General features: G+C 43.6%; 1 protein-coding gene across 1 annotated transcript; it reads left to right on the forward strand.

Moving 5' to 3' along the window:
* Positions 1–789: 789 nt before the first annotated feature.
* c1ql4b (complement component 1, q subcomponent-like 4b) lies at positions 790–15,390 on the forward strand. Its single transcript, XM_023831851.2, has 4 exons — positions 790–856; positions 1,081–1,369; positions 2,010–3,620; positions 14,788–15,390. The coding sequence occupies exons 3-4, from the start codon at positions 3,078–3,080 to the stop codon at positions 14,965–14,967; spliced, it is 723 nt and encodes a 240-aa protein (XP_023687619.1). The 5' UTR covers positions 790–856; positions 1,081–1,369; positions 2,010–3,077; the 3' UTR covers positions 14,968–15,390.
* Positions 15,391–16,971: the final 1,581 nt, after the last annotated feature.

Consider the following 16,971-nt stretch of genomic DNA (forward strand, 5'->3'; position numbering starts at 1 on the left):
ACGGAGGCAAATTTGACCTCTTAGTGACACAAATCTAATTACTACTGCTTTCTGTTCCCCCGAAGTGTGTACCAATTCTAGTCCATTCATCTGTAATAGTGATGTATAAAATGTAATGTAAATGTATTGTAAATGATGAAGATGAAAATGTAAAGATTACAGTTTACAGTGGTAGGAAAAAAATGAATAGACATAAAAGATCTTTTCATCTTTCAACTGACAAAGCTTTGCAGAAATAGCAGCGCTGAATACCGGCAGCATATGTTAAAGGAACAGATCCACTGTTTTACTGGAAATGAATTTGGTAAATATTCAGGAGTGGTAATAGATGAGTACTTTACTGTGAAATATTCAGCTGTGTAAACTGGTAAGTACTCCACTGAGTCGGAGCCCAGTAAATACCCATTTCTATGAATGGGTAAGGCTCTTAATGTGAGTGTTGACCCAATCCTGGGGAAATAATAAGACTGTTATTCATTTAATGGTCATTTGATCTGGTTGTATTTATGAGTTTAAACGACTCCTCCCCATCCAGTCAGCAAATCATTCCCGCAAATCATAAAACTGCTCTTTACTGCGGATGGATTGGCTACAATTATTTAAAAAAAGCTCACATTTTAATAACATTTAGACCCTCCCACTGTATAGCAAAAATAATAATAATAATTTAATCGTTAAAGGCAACTATATTTTTTTTTGTAAAGTTTAGAGCGTGAAAGATATTACAGATGCTGGGGTGCATGTTTGATATGAAATGGGTGGTGGGGGGGATGGAGAATGTGCCGGAGGGTGACAGTTCGTGAGGGCGGGGTAACCAAGGAAGAGCAGGAGCGAAGGAGCGCCGCATATCTCACAGGTGTCGGGCAAGTGCGAAAACTGTTGCACTCCGAACAAAGATCTCAAATAAAAACTCAAACGTTTAACAGAGTAGTAAAGGCAAAGTCATGCAGATTGTTTAAGGTTCGCTTAGGATTTTACTGGGCAGGTTTAACGGACTGGCGTTTTGTCTTTTTTTGTGGCTGTTAGTCCGAGCGCTTCGGTTCTGTCTTCCAACTTCGTGCATTTCCATTTTTTCCGTAGTTGAAAAATCGAAACAGAAAGGATTTTGAGGGGGGACGGCAGCCGGAGCGCAGTTTTGCGTTTGCTTAACGGGGCTGCTGTTAGTGGAAGAAGCGCTACCTGCTCTTTAATGCGGCGGCAGGTGGACGGAGATTGCGGGGAAAGCGAACCGATTTCACCGATTTCATCCATTTATCAAACACTGAACTCGACTAAATAACTCACATACGTCTCTGCCCAGACCGGACAGCACTTACACCAAACCTCGCAAAATGTCACGTTTTCCCGACAGAATCCTGAAGGAGAAAAGGTAAGAGACCCTTCTCTTTTTCTGAATTTCACAAGGTGTTAAAATTTGTGCCATTTTCCGAGTTACTCTGAGCACATCCGAAAGTTATAGCTGGTCTATTTCCGCTCAGAAAAAAAGTAATTTTCTCGGGCGTTTTCTTTAGATAGGAGCGTAGTTATCGGCTTTATTATAACAGTCATGATTGTTCTAGAAAATAAATAAATAAATATATGAAACTAACAATAATAAACAGTGGATGATATTATTCGATGCATCAAGCATGTTAAGAAACAAACTACTCCTGCATCATCATCAATATTATATAATAATAATAATAATAATAATAATAAATAGAGACACGGGCAGGAAAGTGTGGTATTTCATATTAAGTTATTACATTCATTATTTGCATGAATTATATTTGTATTCTAATGAGGCAACTTTCTGTAATCCGAGAGCTATTTCTTAAATTATTTAATTGTGAATGTATATATGTTTAATTCATTAAGTTAAATCTGCAATGTAGCTGTACAAGTTATAACATTTTCTTTAAAATGCAATCTACAGAGAAGTTGCTTTTGATTATCTTATACAGCTGAATTCCAGAATTTCTGTACATGTCAACTATAAAATAATTTTCTCTTCTGTTTTTCTCCCTTAGAATTTCCACTGTGCATTTGTAGATGGCAGATGTGGGCACGTGAGATACGAAGTTGCTAATGAGCCCCTTTCTTATGTGAGGACATCCCCCAGACACATCACACCCACATCCATACAGCTACTGCCCTCCTGGGATTTCCAGCACATTCCCCTGGACGTGATCATAAAAGCAGAAGAAAGAGGCATCCTTGGCAAACCCTGAATCCCCACAGAGCCGAAGCCACAGAATCTCTTACTGTTCTGACCAGTATTCATTTCCAAATCTTCTGCCCGCTATCTGACTGCCTGGGCTCTTCAGTCACACCGTGTCACTATGGTGTAACTGGTGACGGTTTCGTCTCACCAAGCACGTCACTCCAAAGGTCTGAGCTCCCTTCTGCTACGCTGACCTTTGCTGTGGCGTGAAACGGTACAAAAAGTCACCAGAGAATTTGAGAGGAAGCTTGAAATAGAAACCCGTGATTCTGCTTACTGTAGTGGAGGGTTAATCCCTCTCCCGCCCGCAAAATGGACACTGGGGAGTTAAAGAAGCGGGAGACACAGGTATCCCCGTAGATGGGATCTGGGTAACTCAAGGGGATCCCCTTCATTGACCTTCTGGATTGACCTAAAACAGAAAAAGCCAAATCCGTCACCCACTTCACCACTCATTGAGCTGCGCTCTTGAGTTTATTTATGCACAGAATTGCTTCTCCCTAGTTTGTCATCCATTTCAATCCCCTCTAACTCCTTGATGTTTCATCCCTCTTTTGTTGCCATGGTGTTATCCCCCTAAGACCCCCACCTTTCCTTTTCTCCCTGCATCATTCCAGGTTCCCCCATTACATACTGTCTTGCCAGGTCCTCAGAAACAATTTCACATTCCACGTTCCTCGCTATACGCTGCCTCTGCCAAATTTGTTATCTCTGTATCCCGCACTCTTTTCACACCTCAGTCACCGGCATCTGAGTGTCCTGCTTCAGGCTGGCCGGCACCATTACTTCCAAAGGGGAAGAGGACTTCCTCACGCTGGCTGCCACTCGGCTGGGCCGCAGGAAGCGCGTCATCGGAGTGGCAGTGGGTGTGGCTATGGTGCTTGTTCTATTAGTCGCCATTCCGCTATTGGTCCACAGCACTAAAACGGGGGGTGCTGGAGGTGGGGGGACCCATTATGAGATGCTGGGCAGCTGCAGGATGGTCTGTGACCCTTTCACCCCAGCCCAAAGTGGCCACGAGCTGGCCGTCGTTTCCCCGCCGCCTCCAGATTTCACAGCACGAAGAGGCAAGTCTGGATTCCGCGGCAATCCCGGCCTTCCTGGTCCCCCTGGCCCTCGAGGGCCCCCTGGAGAGCCGGGTAAGCCCGGTCCCCCGGGCCCCCCGGGGCCTGGGCCGGGCGGCTATGTGTCCTCCTACAGTCCAAAGATTGCTTTCTATGCAGGTCTCCGTAAGCAGCACGAGGGCAGCGAGGTGCTCAAGTTTGACGATGTGGTGACCAATGTAGGAAACTACTATGAGCCGAGCACTGGCAAGTTCACCTGCCCTTTGCCTGGCATCTATTACTTCACCTACCACGTTCTCATGAGAGGAGGCGATGGGACCAGCATGTGGGCGGATCTGAAGAAGAATGGGCAGGTCAGGCCGAGATTACCACATTTGTGTATCACTGTGTGCGTGTCTTTGTGTGCCTGATCTGTGCTCTGTGTTAGCACAACTTTTGCCAAATTACTTTATCACCCTAAGCTTTTTTATCACCCTGTCTCCTCATTGCTTTTATTTGTGTCTGTCCTCTCCTTGTCTATCTGGGGCTCATCTGTGTAAGCAAGGCATCCATTTATCTCTCCTTCCATCCTTGTGTCTCTCCCTGTCAAGACAATGTGTGGACTCACTGATTTATGCCATATATTTCCATGGATATATGATCTTCCTGGACATTATTTGTATGATATAATTTGTACAGCCAGTTTGATATTCGCTCTTTTAAGTGCTTATACTGAGATCAGTGAATAACATCTTTTTAAGTGGTATGTTGTTATAATGTTGAAATTCGATATTTAGTGAACTGGTGATAAGCAACGAAGCCTTAGTTTCTGGATATTAACACAGCATTAACTATGCATGATGAGATTGTGGTTTAGAGCAAAAATGTCAGAGACAGGGAGCTGTTGAGAGATTGGTGTTTTTAGGGAATCTGTCATTTAGCAAACCTTGCACCAGTTCTTGAACAATTGCTTCTAGAAAAGATATAGACCTACATGCAAGAAAGAGGAAAAACTGGGAATAAAATCTGCAAATAAGTGTGAGAAGGTCGACTCGACCAGGAGGAATCAGAAAAATAGAAGCTATTAATATAAAGAAGAATGTATGGGTTGGCACCCCGTCCTGAGTTGTTCCCAGCCTTGCACCCATAGCCTCTGGAATAGGCTCCCGACCCTCTAAGACCCTGAATAGGACAAGTGGTTTCAAAAAGGGATGGATGAGCTATCGGGATGTGTGAGACCTGATCTGGGCAGGTCAGTAGACTGGAGCATGTGACAAAGGAGTGGGAACAGGAGTGGAGATAGATTTAACAAAAATAGAGGGTGGGAGTGCAGAAAAATGAGACCTTTTGATGTAAAAGCAGACAGAAGTAAAGGAGGCGTTTGGTCAAAGGATGGGCTACTACTGGCGTGACATTTGGGTCTGGATGTGTAAAGACCAAACAAAGAAAAAGCACCAAGTAATGTAATGATGATGGTGAAAGACACAGGTGACCTGATTGAGGGGGTCCAGTCCTCCTCACTTTACAGTATAGAGTCCTTTAGGAATGAGATTAAGAAACAATAAGATGGGACACGCTCCAGGCAGCTGCTCCCACTAAAGCATTAATGGTTGTTTATGTCTTTCCCTGAGTTACATTTATGACCCCGAAAGAAACCTGCCTGAATTAAGGCCCAGAAGCAGGAGTGATGAAGTGTTACCTTGGCCCGCACTTAATCTTCAAGCACACAGAGCGGCGCTGCGACGCGAGCAGACATCCCAGACGGCGCGTTTAAAATACAGCCTGGTCGTCAGGGGCACGGCGACGCGGTCGTCCCGGTCGGCTTGGTGACGGAGCTGGCGGGTAGCTAGGCGATCGGGGTGGTACCCACACTGAAGTGAACCACGGCACTAAGAGTTGGGTTCCAGTCCTCGGAGAATCTCTCATTCTGAAGCAATTACATAGGAGCAGGAAGTAAAGACAGCTTCCATGTGACCAATCAGAGCATGTTGGAGAATGAAATCCAGCTGGAGGATAATAATAGATCAAGGAATCTGGAAAAAAAAACTCAGTTTGCAAAGGGGCTTGATTTAAAGGTCTCAGATCCACTCAGATCCCTCATAATTACTACTAATGACTTAAAGGACTCAGATGCTCCAGTCAGGGCTGTGAGTTTTTACTTTATTGCATCACTTGACTAAAAGCCTTTACAGGACATTTAGTGAGTCAGTTAATCCATGTTTACTTACACAAACTACCACTGTGCTATCAGGTTATTGGGGTCAACTGCAGTGCCTCAGACCTTTATATTGGACTTTCTAGCAGAGCTGTCAGCTGGCTTATGCCGATAGCGGCTGAATCTCAGGGTCACCGTTCTCCACAGCAATGCTAATCGAGAGCAGTGGGAAAGGAAGTGCTTCTCTTAATTAGCCTTCATTCTGTTCACTTTCTGACATCGTAGCATGCAGTATGTGTGAGTCTTAATGAAGTTCACAGATGAAAAGGTCTGAAATGGACCTGAAATGTGTCTGAAAACCTGTGACTGTAAAAATGAGAAGATTTGTGAGGCTGTGGACATCAGACGGACACTGTGCTTCCGCTTCACCAGCAAAAAACTACAGCAGATGTCTCTGTTTGGCTGCATTTTACTGCTCTGGACAAACCAGAGTCAAACCATAACATTCAGTAATCATAAAGAATTAGGTAATTGATCATGTAATTGTGGCTCAAGCTTTGTGCAATTTTCCTTTGCAAATGAAAACATTCTAAAACTATCCAGGTAAAACGAAATCATGTGGTGATAATTTCACTCAGTTCAAGCATTGCTTTTCTGATTAAAACAAATCAAATAATCAAATCCCATAATTCATTAGGTTATGGATGGGGGCACTTTAACACTTTAGTGTTTCACAGAGCAGCTCTGAGATCTGAATTATTGACTTGTATTAGTAATATTTAATTCAAATGAATCATTCTAAGTCTTTCTAAAATGAGGTTGCAATTATGTGCAAAGATTTGCGTATTAAGGATATTTTACGTGATTCCTTCAGATTTTTGGCCCAGACGTACAATAAAACCTTTAAATTGATAAAGATGTGGCAATTCGTTTGTCCACATAAGAGACCAGAAAATGACAAGTAACCTGAATATTACAGGTTTCATAGAGTGGCAGGTCTCCTTCATACAGTCCTGTATTGTCATTCCATTCTGATCCACCTTTTAAATCATTCATCGCGTCTTGATGAGATCTTCCGCCCCACTACTCTTTGCTTGTCCATCGATTCGCCGTTAATTATCTTCTCAGTCAGCTAAATAATTTAGCGCGATTCACGCACTTTGAAATCCGTCCTGTGGGCTCACTTTGCAGATGTGATTGGGCGATGAGGAGGAGCGAAGCCGTCGATGAATACACAATGGCTCTGGATCAGGGCCACTGTCCCGCGTCAATTAAAAAAACATCATCGACAGAAACCGCATTGCGGCCCCAGAGATGGGCAGACAAACATGGCCGGCACGGGAGGGGGGCACCTCAGTCAATGTGTTTTTACACAATGACGAACACCTCTGCTTCATTTCTTATTGGCATATCTGGATTCTGGAAAGTTCTCACACAGTGCCTGACTGCGCACTCCTGATGTTTTGGTAGAATCTCCCAGCAATCTTGATCCACCTATGCACAATTAATTGTACTTTTTCACTATCTATCCTGTGTTACTATGACACCTGTCAGTTGGTCAGTAAAAATGTGTTGGTGATGTGTTTTTGTGCTGAGGGACCTGAATATGTAGTATGATGAGTCAGTGCAACCGAAAAGCCTCGAGTAACTATCTGGGATGGTACAGTGTAAAAGATGCATTTTTTGCTGCCTACAAAGTCTCATGCAAGCCGTCATTTCTTATGAATGCATTGACCTCACACTCAATGTCAGTCAACCATACAGTTCACGCTCTCTGGCGGAGGGGAGCAGAGAACTCGTGGTGAATCAGGGATGCTGCTTAGCAGGATGAAGATGGGGCTGGGGGAGAGATCAAGGGAGTAGGAGAAGATGGATAGCTTAATGGAGGAGAGAAGACAGGGGGTTGAGAGATGGAGCAACAGACAGAATGACATGAATGGCTGAATGAGATCAAGACAAATGAGACGGATGGGAGGGAACTGAGTAATATATGGATAAGGTGAGAAAGCAATGTTAGTTTTCTACAGCTTCTCGTCAGTTTCAAAAATGTGACGTTATAATCTCAGGGTTATCTGTAGATTTTATTGCCCTGGTTGATATTTTCCACAAGGCACTGGTCAAGGAAGCGGAATTTCCTATTAGAAATTAGCCTTGATCTGTGCACATGTTGAAACACAGTTGCAGGACATCTTTATCCACTCTGTCCCAGGATGCACCACATCACATGATAGAAGACCGTGGTCCCATCTTTGCCTTCTTCCTTTCTTTCTTTCCCACACTATATTGCATTTGTTTATCCTGAGTGCCATGTCTATTCCACATGTGCACTTCAGGCAGCGAATGCGTCATTTGAGCCATTTGCTGCTGCATCTTGTTCGTCTCCCAGTGACCAGAGTATGCTGTGCTTTGCCTCTGTCCCACAACATATAAAAGGCATAAGACTCACTCTACTAATAACAAGAATGCTAGAAATATCCTGTGACTCAGTAATACTAAAAAACTGGGCAATAATGCTTTTTGGAGTTGAGCCACAAAGACAAGCCAGAGACACAAAGGCAACACAATGCTCTGTCCCTGGCAGACTCAGATGAAAAGACCCTTCTAATTAGAATGTCTTCTAAATGATTTTTAATGGCCAGTGGTTAAACTCCCAGGTAGGAGTTTTTCAGGCCTGCGAAACCTCATTCCACTTTGTGCAGTGTTTGGCAGTATGATGTGCACCATTTAACGACTGTGGTTTTAGCAAGTAGTATCATAGTCAAGGTCTCTTCAGCATGAGCCACACGGTCAACTGTGGCATGATGACTTCATTAATTAAATAAGCCACCAGCTTGTTTTGGGGAATGATTGATTCGGCAATGCTGAGAAGGTACTGGGACAATGTGCAGACCGTTTGGATGAAGGGCTGAGGTTCAGCCAATTCTACTTCTTTGTTTCCCTTTCGTACCCTCTGTCATTAATAACAGGATTTCACTCTGTGGCACCAGGAGAACCTGGTTTCAAACAGTTGGCATATTTTTTTTTATTGTCTCGTGGCAATGTTCACCAGGGTATTTAAGGTCTTTAAATGATATTTGCAACAAATTCTGCTGCAGTGAGACAATCAAAGCACTTGGTATGCTGGGAACGAGAAGATCACAGGTGGATGGTGAAGGCTTCAGACCTTCACACATGCAGAAAATATTCCAGAAGTAACATCCTATGGCCACCCCATCAGATCACCTTCAACCAGTCAGCTCATCTTCAGAACACACGTCTGACTTCTGTCATTCCTGAACAGCTCTGCCTCCCTATTCCCATCTTCCTTGGCTTGTTTTTCTTTAGACGTCACACATCCTTTGCATAGATGTCATAAAGGTCGTATTCTTCTTGCAGGGCGCCTTAAGAAATGTCAGAACACATTTGATGAAGACCGTCATCCGTGTTATTTATGCGGGGGGGGGTCCTCTTTGTGGCCACTGCGGGCCTGCACTGCAGACACACATTTGGTTGGAGAAAGTATATACTTTTTCAAACTTGAAGGACATGGTTAGGTTTTCATCGTCGTCATGACAGTCTGCTAAGAAAGGAGTTGCCACATTCGGGCATACTGTCCCCTGATTTTTGTAAATAGATCCAGTCAGCCGTGAGTAACACTCCAAGCATTCCATCGACTGTGAGTGTCAGAGGGAGCACAGATTAATTTGCCCACCCGTCTGAATTTCATACCTTTTCAATGTGCAAAATTGTACCTCGTCGACACATGTGTGTAGCCAGTCGAAATTTGACGTTACACGGGAGCACGTCTGCAGCAGCCCCAATTAACAGGGACAATGGAGAGGAATCTCAAATGAACAGAGAACCCAATTAATGTGAGATTTCAGTGGGGGGCAGACCTGTAGGAGAGGAGGGGCCTGGTGCTCAGTACGGCACACCTGCTCCACTGCACTTAATATAAATGATATTTCTTCTTCGTTGAAGAATAGAAGATACTTTATGGACTCACACTCTCCAGCCCCCCCCACCCCCCACCCCAACCCCCACTAAGTCCCATAGGTAAGTTTAAGAGCCACATTTCCATTGTGTGAGAGGTCAGTACTGTATATCACAGTGAATGAATCCTGTCAGTTTTATTGCCAAGGGAGCAGGAGGATCACTAAAAAAAAGAAAGAAAAAAAAGATTACATACATCCTCACGTCTGGCTGGCCTTACAAAAAGACGTGCCTGATCAGTTTGTTATCCCACTCCCCCCCACCCCTCCACCCCCCCCCCCCCCCCCCCCCGTCTCGTTGCTTTGCTTCCTCTCTCATTTCTCACTACACATCTCTGCTTATATGATAAGTGTCCCACAGCTGCTCCCCCGGTCCTGTCTCACAGTTAATGCCCCCCCCCCCCACCCACCCACCCAATGAAAAGCAGAACAAGCCTGCCAACATTCCCTTGGGCCCACCCCCACCTTCACCCCCAGCAGGAGATCAAGTCGATGTGGCGTTTTGCTTGAGACTCACGCCTGCGTCCACATCAATCTCCTTCACCGTTGACCATAATCCCAGAGACTCACTTTCACTGGCATAAACCAGAAAACTTAAAGGAGGTCGAATTCGTCTGGGGACCATTGTAGACGCGGCTTTACCGTCTCGCCGACAAAAAGCCCGGAATCCGCGTGGGGAATAAAGGCCCCGACAGCGACCGTCAGCGCAAACGCATGTCGACAGCTTTGGATTGTTTTCATTTCATAAACGTCAGAAGTGGAGCGAGCATATCAGAGTGACTCCGGATTAAAAGCTGAGTAAACGTGACGGCGTTAGAAACCCGCGCTAACAGCTGAATTACAACACTGCTGACACACATGCATTCTTTGTTCTTGTTATTTGCAGTAACACTGAATGACAGTGTAAAAGATGCCTCTATTAAATGCATGTTACTGCCTCATGTCATGTGCTGCCTATGGAACGACTATTCTGGTAGCATTGAATTAATAGAATGTGACCTGTTTGGCAACGGATTCATAAACAAAGAAGAGTATAACTTCACACCGAGTAGGAAACACATTGAGTCCCACACCTAGTGTCTCACGTGCAGCAGTATCTCCTCCGTGCCTCCATTTCCTCGTGTTATTCATTTGCGGAATTTTGTCGCCCCTATTTCTTTGCCGGCAGTGAGGTTACTGAGACGGGGGAGCCGTTAGGCGGACCCGCCGGCGACGCAGGTTAGCAATTATCGCGGCTGTTCGTTGTTGTAGCAAGAGCAGGGGTGGGAGCATCCCGCGGGATGGGGGGGCTCACGCTGTTAATCAATCCGATTTAGGCCAGGCGGGGACACATGTAGCCGTGGCCTGCCGATACGGCTCGCGGACGATGCACAGCCGTGACCTGCATCTAATTCAGAGGAAGATGGATGTACGGGTCCATGACCACAGATGTATGAGTTGTGGAGGGGGTTTGTGTTATTGGCTGACAAATATTTGCACAGATTAATACAGGAAGCGCACAAGGAAGGTGAAGAGTAATATACTGAACACTGTAATGGTTGGTAGACCGTTTAAGGCAAATGCATTGACTGGAAATGGATTAAAATAAAATAAAAAGAATGGAGGACAAACTGTTGTAACAAACTGGAGGACAGAATGGCCGGAAATGGGTATTGAACATAAACATTAATTTAATGAATCATCCGTCTCCAGACAGAACAACCAAAGTAGAAATGCTTGCTGAAATTGGAAGTGAGAATGAAGGACAAATGGCTGCAAGAACGAACGATAGAGAAAATATAGAAAACGGCCGCAAAGTTCTTTTAAGTGTCTGTTGCTCGTGTGGGTCTCTGCCTGGCGTGTAGTCATGCCTGTCTCACGTTAAACACAACATTAGCTTTGGGCTAAATTTAATCTTTTATAGCTGAAATTCAGGATTAAAGACATTTTAAGTAGATTCTTTAAAGTTGCTGAAGAAAAATACAATTCTTCACCACAAAACTGAATTTCATAAATGAGTCTCAATGATGATTTTCCTGAATTGTAGGAGCCCAGTGTTCAGGAGCCAGTGAGGTTGTATTGTGCTCATGTTTCCGAGTAGGCCGTTCACCTGGGGACTTCAGGAAGGCCTCCCCAATAAAAACATCCACCCAAAGCATGGTCAGGTTCTCGCAGCACAGACTGGAGCATGACTTTGAGCTTGGGTTGACTGCTGTCTGTGACCGCGGACTGTTGACCGCTCGCTTGGCTGACCGCTCGACTCCTGTGCAGCCGGTCACACATGAGTGAGTCACTGGGTGACCGTAGTGAAAGATGTGTGAACCGTTTGGGGCCCAGGGAATTGTGGACAGCAGGTTCAGGGGAAAAAAAAAAACAGGAATGACTAAATTGGGAACAAGGAAAGAAAATGGGACAAAATCCGATGTGGTGAATGTGATAAAAATATAACTTTTCACTTTTGGTGATGGTGAAGGTCATGCATGTACTGCCTTAGATGCCTGCAAGCTTGTAATTAAGCACTGATGATTTGTAATTAATGGCAAAACAATTTCAATTTTCAAATTTTGTCATAAAAATATATTTTTTGTAGTGTATATGTATACAAAGTATTTTTATATTGATTTATTATAATTATTTTTAGTGAATGTGGCCACCTGTTAGCAGCATGTACTAAAGGCGATTTTATAAGTTAGTATAAGGTTTCAGGATGTGAGTGGATAAGGCCTTGAATGTGTTAATGAACAGTGCATGATGGGAAATACAGCAGCATGTCATTTGTGTAGGATATTTGTTTGTATGGGATTGCTGTTAACTGAAAGAAAGCACAAACATATAGCAATGTCCTTGTGTGGGTCGATATGCACATCTCACAGCATGCTACTGCATATTTACTCACACGGAGCCAGTCAATATTATGTAAATTCGTGGCTTCCTGGGCTAAATGCAACAAGTGCATTCTGGGTTACCTTTACTCTAATGCACCCACCCTTTCTATTACTCGAATTCACCCCTCCCCCAATACTACAGTACACCACCCCCATCCATTACTCAGATTCATCCCATTACTCCAGTGCACCACCCCAGTCCATTACTCTAATTCACCCCCTCATTACTCCAGTGCATCACCCCTTTTCCATTATTCTATTTCACTTCCATAACTCCAGTGCACACCCTCATTTGATTTCTCTAATTCACCCCCATTACTCCGGTGCACCTCCCCCTTTTCCATTACTCGAGTCCACCCCCTCCCATTACGCCAGTGCACCACCACGCATCCATTACCCTAATTCACCCACATTACTCCAGTGCACAAGGGTTCCATTACTCTAATTCACCCCCTCATTACTACAATAAACCACCCCCTTCCATTACTCCAATTCACCCACTTTAAAAAGGGTGCACCACCTCCTTTCAATTACTCTAATTCACCCCCCTTACTCCAGTGCATCACACCCTTTCAAGTAATGTAATTCACTCCCTCATTATTCCAGTGCACCACCCCCCATGCATTACTCTAATTCACCCCAATACTCCAGTGCACCGCCCCCTTTCCATTACTCTAATCCCCCCCCCCCCCCATTACTCCAGTGCACCATCCCTTGCCCTGTGTCTTGCACTCGGTTACTTTAACCTCCCAATTACTCTAATACACCATGCATGCCCTGCCACATGCTCCTTTCAACGCTCCTATTCTCTTAGCAGAGCCCCCCGCCCCCTCCCCAAACCTGCCTACACCCCCCCTCCTCATCCTGGATCCACACCCAGTGGCAGACATGGCAGTAATCGATATGGGGGATGAGACCCACTTGGGGCCGGGGTGACGGAGCACGGTCTCAGCTCATTCATTTACATGGTGCGGGGGTGTCAGACAGACAGCCCTCAATACCAGTGACATTACAGTCTGACCCGGGGGGGAGGACACTGGGGGGGGGCTTAACGTTTACCGAGCTCTGCGAGGCATTTTAAGATATGCTCTCTGTTAAATGGGAAACTCATTAAATGGCAGCAAAAGACCAAGGCGTTTCCCGCTGGAAAAATGATTAAAATATAAAATCTTTATTAATCTCGTGATGATAAATAAACTGCCATATCAGACGACTTTACTGAGTAAACAGGTCAAGCAGCTGCCAGCAGGAGGAAGCTGAATTTACTATAAAGATGCTTTAGCCGCTGCTCCGGTGAATCCTGCTGCTATAGATGCACAGAGAAATGTATCTTTGCTGAGACCACCCCCCCCCCCAGCCCCCAGCCCCCAGCCTGTGTGGACAGGGTTTTTCTGAAAGTCGACGTGTGCTCTTTAACGGAACAAAGTAACCGAGAGACTTGCCTTTTAAGTCCAAGGGTTTTCAAAAATCCAATCATGCATTCAGAGGAAAAGGGAACAATTTAAGGGTTTGAGTCTAATTTGTATTGTTTTAGGGGAACCATTCCTATTTATAGTGATATCTGAAATACAGCGACAAATGGAATATTGTTTAAGGATGACTTTACTTGCTGAATCACTGTTCCAGTTTTGTGCTGTAATTAATCTATTTTTGGGGGGAGAAGGAGGTCACACGGATATTGAAAACCTACACTTTCATGCAAAGCCAAAGCAGACAAGTTTAAGAACGCAAGTTCGGAACACCTAGAACATTACTGTCTGGTGTTACAGCATAATTGTCTGTTGTTTTTGTCTATTATTTGAAAAGCTGTTTGCCTTACCGCCATCTCAGTGATGACTAGAAATGTGGTTATAGAGCTGTGTTTTATGGGATGTAGGATAATAAATATCTGTCCAAGTCTGCAGTATGATTTACAGTCTTCTCACAATGGAGACATTGACAGCCTTTGGAAACAATTCTGCTGCATGATCTAAACGCTGTCTGCTGAAACTGTAGAGGCAATTACGACTATCCTGTATTTTTCCTTGTAAAAGTAAGGAAATATCACTCAGTTAAGCCATAAATCTTTGTGCTGTTACATGTCTTTCCACCCAACATAGCAATTGGCATTTAAATGCCCATTATGCGAGTCCAGCCAGGGACAGTGTACAACATGGGTACAATTAAGGAAGCAGCCTCATGCCTAGATATAGATACAATAAAAAAAATGCATATTAGAAGGTGTTAAGGCAGGAAGCAAAACAGGCAGAGAGCAGTCCCTAACCGTCCACACTCGTCACCCTTAATTGAGTAATCAACCTCATTAAGTGTCCTAGGCTTACATTTTGAATTTACTACATCAAGAGTTCAGTCTGCTATCAGTGAGGGAAAAAAAATCTTTTGCAACTTTTTTCAAACTAAGTTCTTTAAAGAAGAGAAAGTACAAAGGGATTCGATGCAAAATGCCTTACATGGCTTGTTTCACTTCTTTATAACCGTGCTGTGAGTTATGTGCCCTCCTCGCAGGTACCAGTGCTCACCAGTAAGCCCATGACTGTCGTGTCTGTTTCAGGTAAGGGCCAGTGCCATCGCTCAGGATGCAGATCAGAACTATGACTACGCTTCCAACAGCGTCATCCTGCATTTGGACGTGGGGGATGAGGTGTTTGTTCAGCTGGACGGGGGCAAAGTCCACGGGGGCAACACCAACAAATATAGCACCTTCTCTGGATTTCTCATATATGCAGATTGACCCACCCACAGCCCCCACCCCCATCATGCAGACTGTCTACCTGGGGACTCAAAAGGCAGATGGCGCCATAGAGAGTCAAGTCGGGGGGAAAAAAAGAGAGAAAAGCAGTTATGTTGTGGATTGTTCTAGATAAGCAAATGCTCAAAGAAGAAGCTCTGACCTTCTGTTCATAGGAATGAACTGTTAGATATCTGTCAGGCCATGCACCTCATGACCCTAAGCAAATAGAGTTACCGGAAACTTCCGTAGTGGAATATATATTACTGCTGCAAGCATCTGTTTGTGTTGTTTCTGATATGTTTATGGTGTGTAACCCTCGCTTTGTTATACACATATGTACATAAAAATGTGTGTCCAGATCATTCAAATACTGTATGTTGTAAAAACCGCTCTGGAGTGCTTTAACTGTTCAGCTGAATGTCCAATGTGCATTTTTGAGTTGACCTGAGGGTTATTTTATGAAATATATTAAAGCAACATTACAGTGTGATACAGTTGTTAACACTGGTCTTTATCACTGGAGAAGATAAAATAGTGGGTGTTAATTGTGAAAAGCCACAGGGGTAAAGATTCCAGAGGTTAATGAATTACATTATGAGCTAATAAACACAAACACAATGGAGGCTGGTGTCAGTGTAATTAGGCTGATTTTAATTGAAATGCTTCACTGTCCGTCTGAGCCCGACAAAGTGGCCCTGAAACACGGACCTTTGGCCTTTCGCAGCCTTCGCTCTACTTGGATTTCCAATACATCTGTCGACACATTGGACCACTGGCCACAATTAAAAAGATTCGCCTCTTGTTAGTTCTCCAACATTTCAGGAAACCAGGAATCTGACAGCAGGGATTTAAACAACATGTGGAAATACATGTAGAATATAGAAAATTTCCAGGAAGAGAGTGTGTTGTTATTTAAATAATGGCCTCTAGTATATGTATATCATTACTGAAATGCTTCAAACCAAAAGATGCCCAGTGACTCTTAGCTGCAGAATATTTTAATAAGGTTTCACAGGAATCATATTATTGATGTAAACCATTTTTGTGAGGCAAAATTCATCTTTTCTGTTTAGGTATTTTATGTAATACATCCATGCCCACTACAAACAAATTAATTATTATCTTTTTATTTATTTATTTATTTTCTTACCAATGTATTTTAAGATGTTATAAATTATGATCAAAATTCATAAAAGGCCTTGAAAATAATCAGTATGCATGAGATTATGCTTTAAAAAAAGCCCTAAAAACCTATATGCCCTGGGAAATTTACAGTCACAGTCTAATATATGTAGTTCAATTTGAAACTAGTATAAAACGTTCCCCTTTCCTTTACATGTATTCGCATTAACTGTTAATGCCCATTCATCCCAGTTCGACTGGCAAAATGGGCAGAAGAGTATTTAAAAATTAGTCGATCCTTGTATGAGAAATACTGAATTAATATTAAGTGGCATTAGTAGTTTCAACAAGGCTAATAACACGACATTAAATAATATCAACTATTTCACTAATATTATTGTAGGAATATGTTTGGACAAAATCTGTAATAGAGCATGGAATTATCATATCAAAAGTTTCATTTCGGAAATGCGGACCTTTTGATGGACGTTTTGAAATATTTCAGCTTCACCATTTTTGTCGCCTCCCTGGGCCGGCGTGACGAATCGCATTACAAGCTGTTCGCATTGCTGCCGGTGTGGACCACGGCCAGGGTAACACCAACATGTCAGAAGTTCATTAGCACAGTTCAGACCACTCAGGACTCCGTGCTGAGATCCTGGCTGAAATCCTGATCAAACTCCACTGGTCCAAGGGCTTGTATTGAACAGAACTTAATGCAGCAAGTCAAGGGGAATTAAACCATCTTTAATTGAATTAGCAGCAGGTCCACTCTTCTGACTAACGTTAATATTAGCATGCTATAAATTGCGTATATCATTTTCTCAAGAAGAGTTTTAATGTGGCGTTACAAGCATAACGCTATTCTATGAATGCAGACGT

This window comes from Paramormyrops kingsleyae, chromosome 8 (assembly GCF_048594095.1).
Source record: "Paramormyrops kingsleyae isolate MSU_618 chromosome 8, PKINGS_0.4, whole genome shotgun sequence".
Lineage (NCBI taxonomy): Eukaryota > Metazoa > Chordata > Actinopteri > Osteoglossiformes > Mormyridae > Paramormyrops > Paramormyrops kingsleyae.

Coding starts and splice junctions, on each gene's coding strand:
- c1ql4b (XM_023831851.2), top strand. CDS start 3,078: ATGGTGCTTGTTCTATTAGTCGCCATTCCGCTATTGGTCCACAGCACT. Junction 3,621..14,787: donor ATCTGAAGAAGAATGGGCAG/GTCAGGCCGAGA, acceptor TGTCTGTTTCAG/GTAAGGGCCAGTGCCATCGC.